At 41.5% G+C, this 19,036-nt stretch overlaps 1 protein-coding gene across 5 annotated transcripts in view; it reads left to right on the forward strand.

The window, feature by feature from the left end:
* Window positions 1-444: 444 nt before the first annotated feature.
* KIAA2012 (KIAA2012 ortholog) overlaps window positions 445-19,036 on the forward strand; it is a 94,754-nt gene continuing 76,162 nt past the window's right edge. For 3 of the 5 annotated variants that reach the window (XM_074340240.1, XM_019726826.2, XM_019726824.2), the window contains exons 1-4: window positions 445-916; window positions 2,116-2,400; window positions 15,361-15,520; window positions 17,584-17,739. In XM_074340240.1, the coding sequence (XP_074196341.1) occupies window positions 833-916; window positions 2,116-2,400; window positions 15,361-15,520; window positions 17,584-17,739 (685 nt within the window). In that variant the 5' untranslated portion in view covers window positions 445-832. The remainder of the gene's footprint in view (window positions 917-2,115; window positions 2,401-15,360; window positions 15,521-17,583; window positions 17,740-19,036) is intronic. The other 2 variants (XM_074340253.1, XM_019726825.2) reach the window with 2 other exon arrangements.

The following is a 19,036-nucleotide window of genomic DNA, read 5'->3' on the forward strand; positions in this document are numbered from 1 at the left end:
TCCAGATGAGAACCAGGTATATAAAGGAATCTGGAGATCCACAGTACACTGCACTCACTCAGGCAAAGCAGCAGGTACCATAAAGGGACCCATGTCCTGTGGAGGAGAGGCTGGAGCTCAGCCAAGGAAAACATCACAGGTCATCACAGGTCGCCTCAGGTGACCCTGAGGATTCCTCTGAGTCTGTTAATGGTGAGTTGACAGTGAAAGGCTCCCATATCAGAAGGGGGAAGACACTTTAAAAACAAGAGGAGTACTACAACAGAATGAATATCCCAACACAGCCCTCACACCTCCACAAACAGGACTTGAAATCTGAGCCTGCTCCTTTCATTGTCCGTTTGACCCTCCCTCCCCTGGTGCCTGAACACTGCCCTCAGCAGTCTCCGCCTTGTCTAGGCTGGTTTAAGGGACTTCCTTTCCTTGTGCTGCCGTAGCAACCAGGAAACAACCTCCGCTCACAATAAAAAGGATGGTGCTGTGGCCCAGATCTATAGGTGCACAAGGCTGGTAAAGAGCAACAGGACCACGGAACAACGAGGGCGCAGGCAAAGGGGAGAGAGGGGCTGCCCTGAGAGGAGACAATCCAGGGCTTGAGGAGTTGGGTTTGCGGTTTATTTTTTCTCCTGACAAAGACACACACTGTCTAAACTGTGTGGCTGGTTGTTATTAAGAAGCTGCTGTACGAAGGAAAAATGTATTTAATAAAAGGCCCAGTGTTTGTGGTCTTCTTGGGCTCCCTGCTGAGCTCAGGAAATCTTGAGGTGTGACCAGTTTTCAGCCTTCAAAACCAAGATGAACTGGCCTTGAGAAGGGTGGTCAGAGGGAAAACATGTTCACGCTCTCTATCCTGAGCCGGGGACATGGGAAGTTGGTCCAGAACAAACAGAAGTTAGAAGTCTATTTTGAACCAGAGGTGAGTTTTCCAGCTGAATAAAGTCATATTTGGGGCGGGGGGAGGACAGGGGATGCAGGGGAGGAATCCTCTATTTTTCCATTTGGGGCTGAGCCATGTATGTTTGCATTTGTTTTGTTAGTGAGGTGGGAGGAATCACTAGCAGATCTTCCCTCCTCGTTGGTGAAACTCAAGAAAATAAGGTAGTTTGCCTAACACACCGAGGTGGTCACTGGGACCACCTCCCTTCCTCTTGCATACCAACTTACAGCCTTATTGGCTTTAGACTGAAGGAGATTCCACATTATCTAGAATTCAGATGGTTTGGTTCAGACTGAATTTCCACCTGGGTTCTAGACAAGCTGATGGCTGTTTGGGCTTTAGAAGCTGTGCTCTGTGGTTGAAATGCTGTGTGTGTTTTCTTGCCATTTCAATGGCTTCCTTGAACTTTCTGGAATTCAACCCACTGGACTCATATTTAATATAGGCAAAAGAAAATTCCCATTTTAGAAGATTTTAAAGTGGTGGCAAAATTCCCTTGTTGTATTGAAATTTTACTTCATTGAATCCTGCCAGAAATAAGAAATCCATTGGGGGTACTTTGAAAATTTTTGGATCACACAGAGATTTCCATTGTCATGGTAGTTTGTCATGATATTTGACCTTTGCTATATTAAAAGACATATAGAATTTCAAAGGACCTCTGTGGCCAATGGCATTTTCTTACTTACAAAATATGTAACTACTTTATAGGCCCATAAATAGCCAAATTAGATAAAGTTACATAGCATCTGGAATATATAGAAAATCTCCCTGTATACAGCCGAAGTGATGGGTTGGAATGGCTTTCTCCTCTTTAAAGTGCCAGCTAGTCCAGGTCTAATTTCAAAGTTAGCTGCTGCCCTTCATAATTCTGACTACTTACCTGCATACCAGGAAACTTTAACTGGCTTGTAACCTACACTCTACCCTATTTAAGCCCCAAGCCTCAGTGGTTCTCCCGAAAGTTTCATGGGTAAAATAGAACCATGCCCTGGGTTCTACTAATTCTGAGATGTGGAGAACAAAAGAGTTGCTAAGAAGAGTGATTGTGTTCTGTGACACCATGTGAGCAATTCAGAGAAAACCAGTCACTAAAAAATGTCCAAGACGTTGCACAAGCAGTATTTGCTATAAAAATGTCGTCCACAGGGAATCAAAGTGGTTTCTTTCCACTGCAGGATTACTTGAACTGGAAGTCCCCAGAAGATTATGTCCTGGTCAGCAAACCGCAGGATGATGGGAACCCCAACCAGCCCATGTGGAGCCTCTTTCTCCCTAAAACATTCAGCACGAGAAAGGGCGCCCTGATTCTCTACTCAGAAGGTTTAGCCATATCAGCATGGGCACCTGAAAAGAGGAAAAAAGGCTCCTATCGCCCCAAAGGCCACAAGAAGAGCCTGAATCTGGAACTGCGCACACTTCAGGACCTCAAAGAAGCCATCTTGGCATATGGAAGGAGACAGGTAAATACTAGCCCAGGTTCAGGAAGGCACCAGACTGCATGTCTAGAAAACTAGTTGTAGCTTTGGTATAAGTGCTTTTCAGACTCTAGGGAAAATAGGAAACTCTCAGACCTCAATTTCTTCATCTCTAAAATGGGATTGTACTCTTGGCCGCACACAATTGTCACAAGGCTAAAATGAGATAAGGTTATTTTCATGGGCTCTGAAAATCATGAAGGGCTATATTATTGTCATTTTGTGTTTTCCTTGCCATTAGAGTAACATAAATTCATTTTCAGCATTGAGACAGATCCTGGCCAGCAGATGTTTCATCAGAATCCTTGAAATCCTGTCTCATAGCCACAAGCAGCAGCATCACATCTCTGATATTCTTGGCTTTGTGGAAATGAGAGGGAGAAGATTTTAAATATTTACCTTGAGCCCTTTGGTGTCTGCAGAATAAGTTAATGACTTTTTCCATTCTGAATTTAATATTAAGGGAAAACCTCTGTGCTCATTTTTCTGATTCATACTGTCTAATGTCTTATGAGATGGATACATGGCCCCTGCCTTATATAACTGCGTGCGTCAGCCCTTCGGTTGAAGTCATAAGAGAGATTGGGAAGATGTGTCACTTTATGAAATTCTAAGTTGTAGGTGGTGGGTTACTACTTAGTTTAAAAGTTTTTGCTGTTTTTTTATTCCCCACAGGATATAAAGTTATTAGCTTCTTATGCCAGGCCCTAGACATGCTGACTTTCTCTTCCATTTTCAGCCACAACTGCCACTTGTTCTTACCACCACCTGACTATGGATACTTCCAGGCCCCACCCATGTGAATAGCTTACCATTCCCCAAACACTCCATGCCCTTTTGTGACTCTATGGTTTTACGTGTGCTTCTACAGCTGGAAAATTTCTGCTCATCCTTCAAAACACAACTCAAATGTCATCTCCTCACTGACGTCTTCTCTCACTTATGTAGGCAGAGACATCCCCTTGCTCCCTCCTCTGTAAACATTCCCATACCATCATGCAGTGCGATTTATCTCTTTGTCCATCTGTTGCCATCTCCTTGAGTGCAAGGACAATGTCTAAATCATTTCCAGAAAATAGTGAGTACCCATAAATATTTGTGGAGTGAGTGAATCGATTATGCATGATACTTTCAATGTTTGTTAGCTCATCTCTCAGTATATCATTACTGGGCAATGTATCACCTACCCTACCCTAAGCAAAACTTCCAAAAGGAAAGATGCCTCTGCCCCTTTTCCTTCTTTCAAAACCTTAATGACCTTGGCCAAATGCCCAATTGTCCTTTGTCTTAAAATCATAAATTCTTAGGTGACAGGAAACCAATTATTGTTGAATGCTTACTATTATCTTATAACTTATTTAATCTTCACACTGACCCTGGAAAATATGGTTTTTCTTGCGCCCTTTCATAGATGAGGAAACTGAGGCTTGGAGGAGTTAAGTGACTTGGCCAAGGTCTTAGAGCTAGTAAATGACAGAGCCAGTATTTAAACCCGGGACTGCCTACCTCTCCAGGGCCAGCATGCTTTGTACTTTGCCCTGTTGTCTGTGGACTTGGAAGAGCCTCTTGAGGTCACTGAGCCAGGCCTTGGCCTGTTGTCCCTCACATCCACTCCTCACCCTTTACCTTACTCTGCTCTGCATGACAGTGGAGTTGACCGCAGGCTACACGTAATTTCACAAACATCTGTGTCAACTGGTTTCTAACCGAATTTGCCAATGGAAGGCATTGGAAGGGGACTGGAGAGGGAGTAGAGAAAAGCAAGGTATGTCTCCCCTCCCATTCTACCTGTGATCGTCAGAAGCACCTGCCTTACTTCTGTGGTCTAGCTCCCAACAGACAGTCCCACTGTGGCTCCAGGGTTCCTCTGGCTGACACCACCAGTTCCTCCCTCCATCTTTTAGTCTGAGGGTGGTGCTGGCTTCCTGGTGTTACTGATCTCAGTGTTGCCTTACCATCTTTTTGGCTTCTGAGCTCTCTAATCACCCATGTAACCAATTCCCTGGACTAATTTCCTTCCGTGTTTAAATACGTAGAGTGGTTTCTATTTCCCCAGCTGGACAGTGATATGTAGGGTAACTTGCTGCCCAGAGGAAGCATACCTTCCACAGCTTTCAGACACTTATCTATATAGTTTAAATATTTCATGCCACAGGGATCTTATTGCTTTAAAAAGGAGATGAGTCTTTTAGGGGGATGGCTTCATTTTTGGTTAGACTTGGGCACCATGAAAGAAAGAGTTCCTGTTGTCCTGTGGTATTCTATTCGTCTACTAGATTTATAACACATACCTGAACAAAGCAGAACCAAATGGATAGAGGGGAAATGGTATGAAGAAATCAGAAAGGAAAGAAAAGGTTGGGAATAGTAACAGGGAGGAGTTTATGATAGAGGACATAGTAGATTAAAATAAGAGGAGAAACAACCCAAAAGGGGCTTGGGATTTAAAAAAAAAAAGAGCACCTGAAAAGAGGAGAGCTCTGGAAACTACAGAGCACCATCTGACTATGAAAACTACAGACTGGCAAGAAAATTTTTAAGTCGTAATATCTGATCCTGGGAAGGCTATGGGGAAATGAGCTGTCTAATACTTTAGGAACACAAATTCGCATGACATTTCTAGGGAGCACTTTGGCAAAGCCTTAAGAAGAGCTGATACTCTTTTTAATTCAGCATTCTACTTTTACTAATTTGCCTCAGGAAAAAATCAGAGATGTGCCCAAAGATTTATGCACAAGAGTGTTTACTACAGCGTTATTCATTACTATACAAAATATTGAAAATAAATGTCCAACAATGGAACATTGATTAAATAAATTATGATACAGTCATATACTGGATTTTGGGTCAGGCAATAAAGTCATGTCTTAGTCATAAATAACATGAGAAAATATTCAGTGTATTTGTTAAAGGCAGGTTACAAAATAATATTCATATAATAAAAATACCAATGTTTGTTAAAATTTTTTTTTCAATTTTATTGGGGAATACTGGGGACAGTGTGTTTCTCTAGGACCCATCAACTCCAAGTAGTTGTCCTTCAATCTAGTCGTGGAGGGCACAGCTCACTGGCCTATGTGGGAATTGAACCAGCAACCCTGTTGTTCAGAGCTCGCACTCTAACCAACTGAGCCATCAGGCCACCCCTGTTAACATTATTTGAGTATTTACTATGTTCCTGCCACTGTTCTCAGTGCTTTCCATGTATAACTCATGTATGCTTTCTATGAATCCTGGGGGTATGTACTATTAATATCTCATTTTAGAGGTGAAGAAGTTGAAGTAGTACAGAAAGTCTGAGTAATTCACTCAAGGTTGTACAACCAGGTAGATAATTGCACCAAAATTTGAGACTAGGCAGTATAGAAAACATCGCTTCTCTAATATAATCTCAATTTTTTTAAAGTTTTTCATTTATTTATTTATTTATTTTAAGTGTGTTTTTCCAGGACCCATCAGCTCCAAGTCAAGTAGTTGTTTTAATCTAGTTGTGGAGGGTGCAGCTCACAGAGGCCCATGCAGGGATCAACCGGGCAACTTTTTTTAAGAACACCATGCTCTAACCAACTGAGCTAACCGGCTGCCCCATATAAACTCATTTTTGAAAATTAGTTTTGCAAGCAAAAGGATACACATCAAAATTTAACCATGGTGGATAGGATTATAAATCATGTTTTTATTCATGATATCTTTCTAACAAACATTATTTTTTAAGTTGCGGAATTTTTTTAAAAAATAAAAATCTGTGGCTTTGAAAGAGGTACCTAGACAGTGAAAGAGAGAGCAAGGTTGACCCTAGAGAGCCAGGTGGGATCAGGAAGGGAAATGGAATAGAAACAGTGCTGTAAATTGAGCCCACTAATAACCACACCATCTGTTCTGCAGGGTATTTCTTTGTCCAAATAGCATAGTTCAAGAGTTAAAAACACTATACTCACAGTAAAAAAGCCAAAATGGGGAGGGAAGAAAGAGGGGGTGGTGGTTAGTGAATAAAGTAGTGCTGCTTACAGAAATATCTATCCTGGCTGAACCAGGAATCAGGAAACCAACAAAAGTAGGCTCCATTCAGACTTACAAGAATTGAGGCTGTCACAGGACGGTGCAATTACATTTTTAAAGCATCTCACATCATCTCCATTTTTATATATGGATCTAGTGACACGCATGTGGCAATATATCTGGGCTTTATAGCTCGATGTAGACCTACTATTTAACTTTCTTGATGACCCAACTTCCTAATGAGCAGAGGTAATTGCAAAGTCAAGAAAGAGATGAGATGTCAGAGTTCTCACACTTCTATATGCTGCTTTTTTTTTTAACAGAAGGAAATATTGTTCAAACATTCCAAAAGTTAAAACCACACTTCTTGTGGCCTTTAATTCTTCAGCTTCTAACAATGGAACATTGACTAAATGACGCATTAAAAATAATCTGTTTTGGAATTTTAATTCACAGAGCATTCCATGTCTCCATGCCATTGAAGGATAAACAGGATTTAGTACTACAGCTGATTTCACCAAGATTGTATTGCTTCTGCCATCTCTCTTACAAATGTGGTTAAATTTGAGAGTGTTGTCACCCTTTTTGTTCCACTGAATATATCCCTACTCATTCTATATTGCCTCATTTCTCCCCACATCTCAATACTCAAGACACTCAACTCTAGTTGGTGTTTTCACCCAATGTCCAACTCATGAAGGTACCTTCAGGTTACATTTTATCAAGATATTACATATTGTGAGAAATATGTATTTTGAATAAAGTTCATTTTTCCCTCCTAAACACAAAGGCTCATCATACAAAATAGAAAAATAGAGAAAAGTAGGAAGAATAATAAATTATCCTTTTAGCCAAAGATCAGGAGGATGAACATCCCTGGGCAAGTCCTGATCAATAACCTGCTACTTGTTTGACAGTGTCCCTAAGAAGTGACCAGGGCTCTGATGGCCATCAACAAAGTGTCAAGTAGGCACCAGAGCAACAAAGAGGAGAAAGAGTGAGTTGACTGCATTCCTTTTGCCTCATATCCTTCATGCGAGCATCTCCTGAGCAGTTGTGCTTGGAGCCTTTAATAAACCCAGAAGTAGGAAAGATCAGGAGAAAATCATGGGTCAACCTTGATGATGAGGTCAAAGGTATTGTCAATATATCTAAAACGTATGGAGTGCTTAGCGCATGCCAGGCATTGTAGCTCTGTAATCTCAGCCTGCACAAGCCTTTGAGCTGAGTACTAGCATTACCTCTAGTTTGTAGGAGGAAAAACTGGGCCTTGAAGCTAATTCATTTGCCCAGAGTTACACACCTAAGTTGTGGAGCTGATTCCAAAGCCCCACTCTTAACTCCTAGAGGACCTGATTTTGAAGATTCCACACGCTCCAAAGACAAGAAGCATCTCTCCTGCTTTAACAGCAATTTTTTAAAAAAAGGGATATGGGTTTTCCAATACATCCCTTAAAATCCTTTACAATTCTAGGAAAGCAAATTAGATTTTCACTAAAATCAATGTGGGTTATATGTAACATGTGCATATAGTAAGTTATGTATATGATGCAGTAGACGCCTATTTTTTTAGGCTTGATGTACTCCATTCCCTTGTATAAACAACAGATACAGAATATTTATAATAATGGCTAACACTGATGTAACCTGTTATACCCATCACCATTCTAAGCACTTTACACTCATCTCACTTTAAATTCCTCACAGCTTTATAAGGTGTATACTTTTTTATTGTTGTAAAATATAACATAAAATTTACCGTTTTAATAATTTTAAGTATATTCAGTGGCAGTAAGTATAGTCACATTATTGTACAACCATCACCACCATCCATCTCCAGAACTTTTTTCATCTTGCAAAACTAAAACTCTGTACTCATTAAACAATAATTCCCTATTTCCCGCTCCTCACTAGCCGCTGGCAACCATCATTCTACTTTTTGCCTCTATGAATTTGACTACTCTAAGTACCTCATATGAGTGGAATCATATAGTAGTTATATTCCTTTTAGTATTTTGTGACTGGCTTATTTCACTTAGCATAATATCTTCAAGGTTCATTCAAGTTGTAGCATGTATCAGAATTTTTTTAAATTAAATGTATTGGGGTAACACTGGTTCATAAGATTATATGTTTCAAGTGTACAGTTCTATAATACATCATCAATATATTGCATTGTGTGCTTATCACCCAAATTCTAGTCTCCTTCATCACGATATATTTGACCCCCTCTACCCTCTTTAACCTCCCCCACCCCCTTTCCCTTTTGAGAATGATCCTGTAAAACCTAATTCACTCATGTCCTTCTTATGCTTAAAACTCTCCAATGACTCCTTTTCTCTCAGAGTAAAAGCCAAAGTCACCACAAAGGCCTGAAAGAACCTGCTCAATCTGGCCAACTGTCATATCTCGGCCTGACTACCTACTCTTTCCCCCCTTGCTCACACAGAGACCCCCTCCCACCCCCTTGCTGCTCTCCAGAACTCAGCAGGTTTTCTCCTGCCTCAGGACCTTTGCATTCCTATTCCCTGATCTGACCTATTCTCTTCACAGATACCTACATAACTCATCCCCCTCTATTCTTTTTAGTTTGTCACTCCCTGACACACCTATTTATTTATTTTTACTATTTTTGTGTCTGTCTGAAAATATCTTAATTTACTTTTAACACCACAGGATTTTTTTTCAATATAATTGGAATTCATAGTTGGATGTTTGTTTTTTATTAGTTTCATGTATATAAAGCAACATAATGATTAGACATTTACACCCCTCACAAAGTGATAACCCCAGTAAGTCTACTGTCTATCTGACACTGCACATAGCTATTCCAATACCATCAACTATACTCCCTATACTGTACTTTACATCCTGTACTTATATTCATATATGTTTAATTATAGTTGACATTAAATATTATTTTATGTTAGTTTCAGATGTACAGCACAGTGGTTAGGCATTTATATAATTATGAAGTGATCCCCTGTCTAAGTCTAGTGCTTATCTGATGTCATACATAGTTTTTACATTATTGACTATATTCTCCATACTGTATTTTACATTCCCATGAGAATGTCCTTTCTTTTCAAAGCTGAATAATAGTCCTCTATATGTATATGCTGCATTTTGTTTATCAGTTGACGGACACTTAGATTTCTTCTGCATTTTGGCTGTTGTGAATACTGCTGCTTTAAACATGGGTGTACAAATATCTGTTCATGTCCCTGTTTTCAGTTCTTTTGAGCATATATCCAGAAGTGAAATTGTTGGATCATATGGTAATTCTAATTTTGATTTTTTGAGGAACCGTCATACTATTTTCTATAGCAGTCTGTGTCATTTTATATTCCCCTCAGCAATGCACAGGGTTCCAATTTCTCCACATCCTAACCAATCCTTGTTATTTTGTTTTTTGTTTTTTTTAATAATAGCCATCTTAATGGGTGTGAAGTAGTATCTTATTGTGGTTTTGAGTTCGATTTCATAAGGATAAGTAACATTAAGCATCTTTTTATGTGCTTATTGGCCATTTGTATATCTTTTTTGGAGAATTGTGTATTATATCCTTTGCCCATTTAAAAAATCAGGTTATTTGTTTTTGAGTTGTAGGAATTCTTTATATATTCCAGACAGTAATCTTTTAGATATATTATTTGCAAATAGTTTTTCTCACTCTATGGGTTGCCTTTTCACTCCGTTGATAGTGTCCTTTGATACACAAAAGTTTTAAATTTTCATGAAGTCCAACTTATCTATTTTTTTTGTAGTATTGCCTGTTCTTTTGGTGTCATACTCAAGAAATCATTGCCAAATTCAATGTCATGAAGCGTTTCCCCTTATGTTTTCTTCTAAGAGTTTTATAGTTGTAGCTTTGATCCATTTTGAGTTAATTTTTGTAGTATATGGCATGAGGTAAGGACCCAACTTCATCTTTTTTGCATGTATGGTATGTTCTTTTATCATCCTCAGTTGACAGATAAACTGAGGTGCAGATGGCTCAAGTAATTTCCCCAAAGTCACACAGTAAATGATGGAGCCAGGATTCAAACCCAGGCAGACTGAACTCTTACAGGACCTGGAGCTTAATTTTTGCTGTTTTCAAATTCTAATTGTTGTACCATTGCTTTTGTGCAATATGGCTGGTCAAATCTTTGATGCAAAATGATTTGGTCAGGAATCAAGCCCTGTTACAACATTGCAACTATGGGAAAATTCAGACCACTTCATGATTCTCTTCTTAATGGTCTAATACCCAGGAACACATGGCCACCAAAGATATATGGGAGAGACAGTATCATTTGCACAGAATCTCAGAAGTTAAACCTACAGAGAAAAGGGCCGGCAGAGAGTGGTGGTGTTTATGCAAAGCTATTTAAAGTCAGGCTAGGGTTGCAGAAAGTTTTCCAGGCACAGCTACAAGTGGCTGCACATGTCTCCCCTCCCATCTCCCCCACCCCCACCTCTACCCCAGTTGCACTCACCTAGTAGCCCCAAGGCTGGTTCCAGTCACACCTGCACAGGTACAACAACAATGGGCAGTCACCCTCTGTTCTAAGGCTTGGCCTTTGCCAGAGCACACTGACTACAGCAAGCCCTACTGAGGGGCAGGAGACACCAAATGCACTCCTCCTGAGAGAAAGACTTCTGACCAGAGTGGACAGTTTGAGGAACAAGTGGTCAGCAGGCAAGTCCATTTTGGGGGTTTCCATTCAACTGAGCTAACATCTTGAGTAATTATTAACTAGTCTGTGCCGAGAGGTTCAACAAATGTTTGTTGGAAGAACATGTTAGTTGCTAGGGTGTGGTAGGGGGAGGCCATAACCTCTACCCAGCAGGAGTGTACAATCTGACCAAGGAGGCAGATTTGTGGCCCCATGATACTTGACACAAAGCAGTCTATGAGAGGAGTTAGACTACAATGTATTAATATGCTGTTGAAGTATAAAGAAGGTAAAGATTGTGATTGCTTCTTACTAGGAAAATCTAGAGTGGCATCTTGGAGGAGGTAAAATCTGAGCTAACTCTTGTGGTGAAAATAAGTGGAGAGAGACCTTCTGGGCATAGATGATGAAGTCCTAGTGGGGAGAGCAAGCAGAAGGAAGGGTAATTAGGCACGTGTAGCTCTTAGTTGGAAATGTATCTAGAAAAGTGAGTGGGGTCAAGTTATGGAAGGCTCTGTCTGCTAGTCCCAGGATTTCTGGACTTCTCTCTTCACCCTTCTGTCGACTCCTGCACACAAAGGCTGGCCACCCTCTGGGGTAAGATGGCAGCTGGCTGTCCGGGCCTTTCTTGTCTTCCTGGGGACTCTGGCACCCTGCCACCCCATATCTGCTGGGTGGGAGCACAGCCTGCACCAGGTCCTTCCATCCTCTGAAGACCCTCGCCTGCCAGCACCAGGGTGGGGCAGACATGACAGCCAGAGTGAGGATGGGGACAGGTGCAGGGGGTCCCCTTCACCCCTCTGCATACAGAGACCTGGTAGGCACCAGGAAGCCAGCTGGCAGGAGCAAGTCCCTCCTGAAAGGAAGAACTCTCCGTGGAGTGTGGATAAGAGGCCACTCCATGCACATAATTATTCATTTCAGAAGAAACAAGAAGCTGGGGTTGATTGGCAAAGCCACGGCAAGCCTGAGCAGTCTGAAACCATCCGCAGCCAGCCTCCTGCTGTTGTTTACTTCCCTGTTCCAGAAACTCCTTTCCCGGCTCCCTTCTGTCTCCTTTTACATTTTAGAGTCATTTTTGGATGAGTGGTTAGTGGTCGAAGATAATTTTGGGGAAGGAATGGAGAAATTTGTATGAGGAAAGGGTGGGTGCAATAAAATAATTTAACATATTTTCCATTTATAAGTATAATCTAACCAATATTACTGAAATTTTGATTTTACAAAAAAAATAAGAGAAACTATCCGTAATCTTATGCCTAACACCCTAATACCACTGTTACTAGAATTTTAATGTATTTTCTTCCAATTTTTCCACCATAATTAAACATACATAAAATAAACTTTCATGAGATTGTAATTACACTACACATTCTCTCTGGTAGCTTGTTTTTTTTCCCACTTAACCTATTATTCTACACATTGGAAATGAATGAATAGATTAACCCTGACTGGTCTTTGCAGCCCTGAGCAGGCCTTGGGCCTCCCTCAGTGCTTTAGTTATTCAATGGGATGTGAAATTTATCAACCGACTTCACAGGCATAATTTGAGAAACTACCAAGGGAAGCCAGAAAACTAGAAAAAACTTAAAGAAGCTGTGGTAGGCAAAATAATGCCCTCCCAAAGATGCCTATGTCCTAATCCCTGGAACCTATGAATATATTAGGCTAAATGGCAAAGGGAAATTAAGGCTGCAGATGGAATTAAGGTTGCTAATCAAATGGCCTTAAAACAGGGAGATTATCCTGGATTACCTGGGCAGGCTCAGTGTAGTCACAAGGATTCTTATAACTAGAAGAAGGACTCAAAGGGAAAACCAGTGAGATGGCCGCATAAAGAAGGACTTAGCCCAAAGTTGCTGACTTTTAAGATGAAGGAAACGGTCACGAGCCAAGGAATTTAGGTGGCCTCTAGAAACTGGACCAACCAAAGAACAGATCTTCCCTAGAGACTCCAGAAAGAACACAGGCCTATCAACACCTTGATTTGAGCCCAGGGAGACCCATTTCAAACTCTGAACCTCCAGAACTGGAAGATAACAAATTTGTGTTGTTTAAAGCCACTAAGTGTGTGGTAATTTATTACAGCAACAGTAGGAAACTAATACAGAGTTCGAGATCAGCTTTCAAACTCTAAGCAAAAATGTGTTTAGATAGCCCAAATTCCAGCACAAGGCATTCCCTAACTCGCCTCGGCAACTCCCTGTCCTATTGAGCAAGCTACCCAGTAAAGCTCCAGAATCAAGCTGGTGCTTCAGAAATACCCTTTAATGAGAAAAAACAAGGGGCTCTTGTCCAGATCAAACAGGGCACCGTGCCATCGGCACAGGGGCCACAGCATCTTAGAGGAGGCTTGGTCTTGCTGCATTCACAGAGAGGTCATTTGAAGCAAAGATTTACAGGGAGGAACTGCAGTTCCAATTGACCCAGAAAAGGCCTTGGATCTAATGGCACCATAATTCTAAAGCTTAACACAGTGCCTGGCACATAGAAGGTGCTCAACAAATATTTATTGCATGACCAGATGAAAAAAATGGAGTAAGTGAAAGAACTTAAGTCATTTTGCTTCAACTGCTCTCCCTACAATTCTTTCTTTCTTGTCCTCTGGAAAAAGTCTCAAGATTTATGTGGGGCTGAATTTTTCAGGCTCTTTCTGCGCTTGAAGTACTTGCCACATAAACTGTCCAGACATCAAGGACCAGTTGATGCTCTGTGTTTGGATTCCAAGCATTTATTTAATTTACAAATTCCTAGAGTGTAGAGCCAATCGAATAAGCCATGCTTTCTTTCATCTGTTACTCTATTTATGAATCACCAATCTGTCTTATTCGTCCCTTTTTCTCTGGTGCCTGGCATAGTATTTGGTGCATTGTAGGTGTCTGATGAATGAATGAATGAATGAATGAATGAATGAATGAATGAATGAATGTCCTGGATACCTGTTTCTCTCTCTTCAGCAGACATATTCCCTCATCTCATGGACTTTGGCTTCCCAGACCTCTCTTTAGCCAGAAAAGAGTCTCTCTGGTGGTCCTGAATCCTCAGCTACAGCTGTGGGTTGCCTTTCTGTGGCATCTCCACGTGCTGAATACATAAGAATGGGACCAACAACAGCTTTGCTCAGCAGAGCAGAGACCCAAACCTCCTCTCCCCCATCAAGCAGGTTTTATAGTTCCATCATTGTTTTCTTTTCTTTTCTTTTTTTAACCATAAACCTTCCTAAATTCTGGCAAGGAAACTCAGGCTAATGACCTCACCTGAAAATAGTGATTGTCTGGTGGGTGGTGAGACACTGACTAGAACATGGCATGAGAGAACTTTCTGGGCTGATGAAAATGTTCTCTATTTTGTGTGGTAGTTACAAAGGTGTATGCAATTGTCAGACTTTATAAAACTGAACATTTAAGCTCTGTACATGTTATATACAAATTATGCCTCAACTTTTTTTTTTAATTTGAAATGAAAAGGCTTCTGAGATCACAAACAGTTCATCAGTCAAGAATGCCATAATTAATTGGTGATGTCTGCCATGGACAAGGGGGAAAGGGAGAGATGTCCACACACGTATCACATGTTTGCTATTCGTGTGCGTAACTGATCATCCTGAGAGAGTTTCTGCATAATTTAAGTGGTTATAATATTAACTCATCCACCTTGAAGGATTGTAATGAGGTAAAAGTTCTTTGTATAATATAAATCCCCAGCCAAATGTAAGATGTTATTATTCACATTTATTCCCCATGATGTCTTGCATAGTGGGGCTGACTTTAGCAGGTAGGTTCCCAGAAAATTCTCCCTGGCTGAAATGAAATTCAGCAGAGCCAGATATGTTTAAAATGCCAGGCTCCCTGTAAACATGGACATAGTTTGTCTGTCCCATTATTCATCTTACAAACATTGAGTGACAATGCTGATTTGTCAAGCTGGCTTTCCCATTGCTGCCCAGGGCCACTTTTTAAGGTACTAAAATGATTTCCACAGGCTGAACTAAGTAATGTGTTTTCTTTTGAGGCTCTTTATCCTTTTCTGATGTTCTGTCTCAAGATGGGGTCTGGTATTTCTCATTTTTTCTTCTCCTTCCAACTGCAAATCTGCAGGGGCCTTTTAGAGCTTTGCTCTGTGGGTTCTTGGTTTATGTCTGTTGGCTGAGGCATATGTTTCTGGTGCCTTCCGGCACCTTCCAGGAGTCTCCTGGATTACTGATGAGGATTGTGCTAACCAGCCTGTATCAGTGGGAAGCTCAGGGCTCAGCAGCCATGCTGTTTCCTGACTGATGTCCCCACAGAGGGAGCAGGACACAGTCTGGCAACCGTACCTCCACTTCCGAAGCCAACCAGAGAGCCAGGCCCAACGGCAGATCCAGCCTGGGTATTCAGCCAAGAGATACCTCCGAGGCCTCTTGCGGACATGGCCCCCCGATACCATATACAGGCTTCGATGTGCAGGTCAGTGGGGAGATGGGAGGAGGTGCACCCAGAGCTGCCCTGCCTCACATTCTGGTGTGTTTTCCGTCAAGGCTTAAAACATCAGAATTTTAGGCCCAATTTCATGTGAAAGCAAAGGTGCTCAAGCTCAGTAGCCTGCAAGCCTCTAGCGTACCTTTCTCCCTTCATCCTTCCCCACATTTGCAGAGGAACATACAACCTGAAGTCTTGCTTTCACACTTGCCTTCCCTCTAGCTCCTCTCAGCAGCATTACATTCCACACCCCAAGCAGAACTTTGTTCCCAACCTGCTCTACTCAGAGACTTCAGATCCCCCAGTTCAGTTCCTATCTTTACAAGGTAAGGAAAAAGAGGTCCAGGGGGAAAGGTAATTTGTCCAAGGTTATTTGACCAAAAGCAGAGCTGGGATCAGAAGCCAGAGCCTCCCCACACCCCCTGGCTCCACATTCTTCCCAACACTCCCTAGTTCCCCTTGAGGCAATCTCAGATCCTCCAGGAAGTGGAAATGTTGGGCCTCCTCCTCTTAAAGATGGCGGGTCTCCAGCACAATCCACTTAGGAGTGAGATGGACACCCTCTGCTGAACAGAGACCCCAAAGGCACTCTGTAAATAAAGGCTTAAAAATGAAAACAGGAAATGGTTGGGGATTAGAGTTGTCAGATTTAGTACACATGCACTCACACACACACACACACACGCAATATTTGGTACATATTTCTACTAAAAAAGTACTCACTGTTTATCTGAAATTCAATTTTAACTGGACATCTCAAATTTTATTTGGCAAACTTACTGAGATGAGAGGGATGAGCAGAATTTGCCAGTGCCCACTTGGCGGTTTGCCATTTCTTCAACCAACAGACAGGACCAGAGGAAAATTGACTTTCTTCTTGCTTTATAGGTTTACCTTAGGAAAGGAGAGAAAACTCTTTCACCAATACAGTGGTGATTTGAAGGAGAACGAGAGATATGGGCTTGAATAGTAATTGGTTTTACTTTCAAGGCAGGCCCACAGTTAGTCAATTCCATTTATTTAAAACTAGTGAGAAAGAGCCTCTTAACCAAAGATATGTTATCATTGGGTGGGGCAAAGGGTAGAGCAGGCCAATGCCCCATGGCCTAGGCCCCATATCTTCAAGGATAAGAGCCCCTCTTAATATCAAAAAATGTCTCAGATCCTCCCTATAGAAGTCATATGGCTACAAGGCGTGGTTTTAGAAAACATCCATGTGTATGTGCATTCTTGGGTCCCTTGACAGAATTCCTCGCCAAGGCCCCTCTTAAGGGTGAGACTCTTAAGCTGGAGGGCAATGGCAATACTGTGGTATGAGATCACTGGCCCAGTAGCCTGTGCCACCTCTTCCCCTCACTTCTCAGAGCTCACCACCTTTGTGATGCTAGTATGTTCTCTGGTCCCATCTTTCCATCCCTATGATAAATCCACCCCACCCTTCAGTCCCACATCTTCTACAAAGACTACTTTAATAACTCCAGCCAATATTGAGCTCCTTGTTTTCAGACCTTACATCACACTGACAGTTGGAACCCTACAGGAGAGCTCAGGAGAGCTTTGTCTTTCCAACAGACTATTGGTGCCTTTAAAAATGGCCCAAGGCTGGTTCTTCTGGATCTACTCCACTGCCTAGCAAAGGGGTGGGCCCATTGGTAAGCCTTCAGTAAAGACTTGTAGAAAGACTGGGTTGAGAATCATGGGGCCTCCAGAAGCAAGCAGGATACATCCAGGAGAAAGCTTTGGATTCGCCTCCTGAGGCAGGAGGAGCCATTTATCTAACCCCAAAGAAGCAGCCATGTTTCTTCCACTAGGGAGACCCAGTTCTGGGGAATGGTGGAGTGGGAAAAGCATACATGTGGCACAGGACCAGAAGCTCCCAGGACACTGAATAAAGATCTCTCTATGGGTTCTAGCTGAATTTTCAATCCCTCGCATCTTCTAATTGTCTTCTTTAATGGGCAATGTCTAGAGCCAAGACTAGTGTAGTTATCTCTAACACCTCTAGACTGATGACCGTTCTTTCTATCAATATCTCCTGACCTACTCTTCAGGATACATCAAGGATTCTGTGCTGCTCCAGGAAAGTCACCTTAACATACCAAAGACTCTCAGGCCACAACAGGATCTTTCAGGGGTACCCCCAAAATACCATCTCCTGCCTGTCTTCCCACCATTTTGGATTCAACAAGGAAAATCTTTTGAACAAGGTACATGTTGATTTTATGACCAGATCTCAAATATTTGGATTTTTGACAACTTAAAATGGAGTTTCCCAAAATAAGGTCTAGGGAATCGTGGGTTTCATTGTCCTCATCTGTAAAATGAGGGCATTCACCTAGACTAGCATTGTCCAACAGTATTTTCTGCAGTGATGGAATGTTCCATATGTGCTGTCCAATGTAGCAGCCATTGGCTGCATGTGGCTATTGAGCACTTGAAATGTAGGTAGTGCAACTGTGAAACTTGAGTTTTTAATTTTCCTTACTTTTAACTAATTTACATCTAAATAGCCACATGTAGCTAGCGATTACTATATTGGACAGTACAGGTCTAGATTCTAGATTTTTAGATGATTTCTTAGGTCTGTTCCATTCTAACATTCTTTAATCCTGTGGTTTTGTGGCAATATCATAAGAAGAAAATACAGGTTTTGGAGCCAGAAATCTCAACTGCAATGGCTTTTCTCTCTCTTACTAGATGTGCATCTTGAGCAAGTCACTTAAGTTCTTTGAGCTTCTGTTGGCTCATCTCTCTAATGGACATAATAACACCTACCTCATTACTGTACAGAAAATTATTGTGAGCTGTCTGTAAACTGCTCGGTACTACAGGGATTTTACTTGTCAATATTATTCTTGGGAACTTGAAGCATTAAAAGAGCCAGAGTTGCCCTTGCTAAAGGAGATGGGAAAAGATAGCTGGTAACACTAATGGACAAAGAACAGGGCCTTGGCTAGTACCAGAGTTTTTGAGAAAAGAGCAGGAAAGAACAAGAGCCTAATATAATAGAAAGTTAATTTTTCTGAAATTAAAAAGGAATTTTCCAGAAACAATGGTAGTGCCTAACCAAGCCCTGTCCTTGGAAAAGGATCTGTTCAGGATAAGTAGAGAATCTAATGAGTTGAGAAGAACATGGCAGGTTTTCAGAGCCTGGTGCCATTAAATATTCCTGCCACACACCTCCCTTAAGTCTTGACTCCAGTTCCAGGGATTTGGTCATAACCTGATGTACATGTAGTTCATCTACAGGAAATAATCTGCTAGTCAGGCAATTGCATTTCTCTTTGTAAATTAATACCTTAGCCTATACATCAGTCTCTATGCACTTTGCTAATGTGGGTCAACATCCCTGAGACCAGTTGATTTGGAAGACTGAAAAGATCAAGTTTCTGGGCCATCCATGTCCTGGGGGTGGTGAGCTCACCCAGATGTTGCTCCTGTGTTGGGACCTTCTGCCCTTCCCCAGATGGCACCCCACCTTGTCATTGCCTTAAGCTTTCTTTC

This window comes from Rhinolophus sinicus, linkage group LG01 (assembly GCF_036562045.2).
Source record: "Rhinolophus sinicus isolate RSC01 linkage group LG01, ASM3656204v1, whole genome shotgun sequence".
NCBI lineage: Eukaryota > Metazoa > Chordata > Mammalia > Chiroptera > Rhinolophidae > Rhinolophus > Rhinolophus sinicus.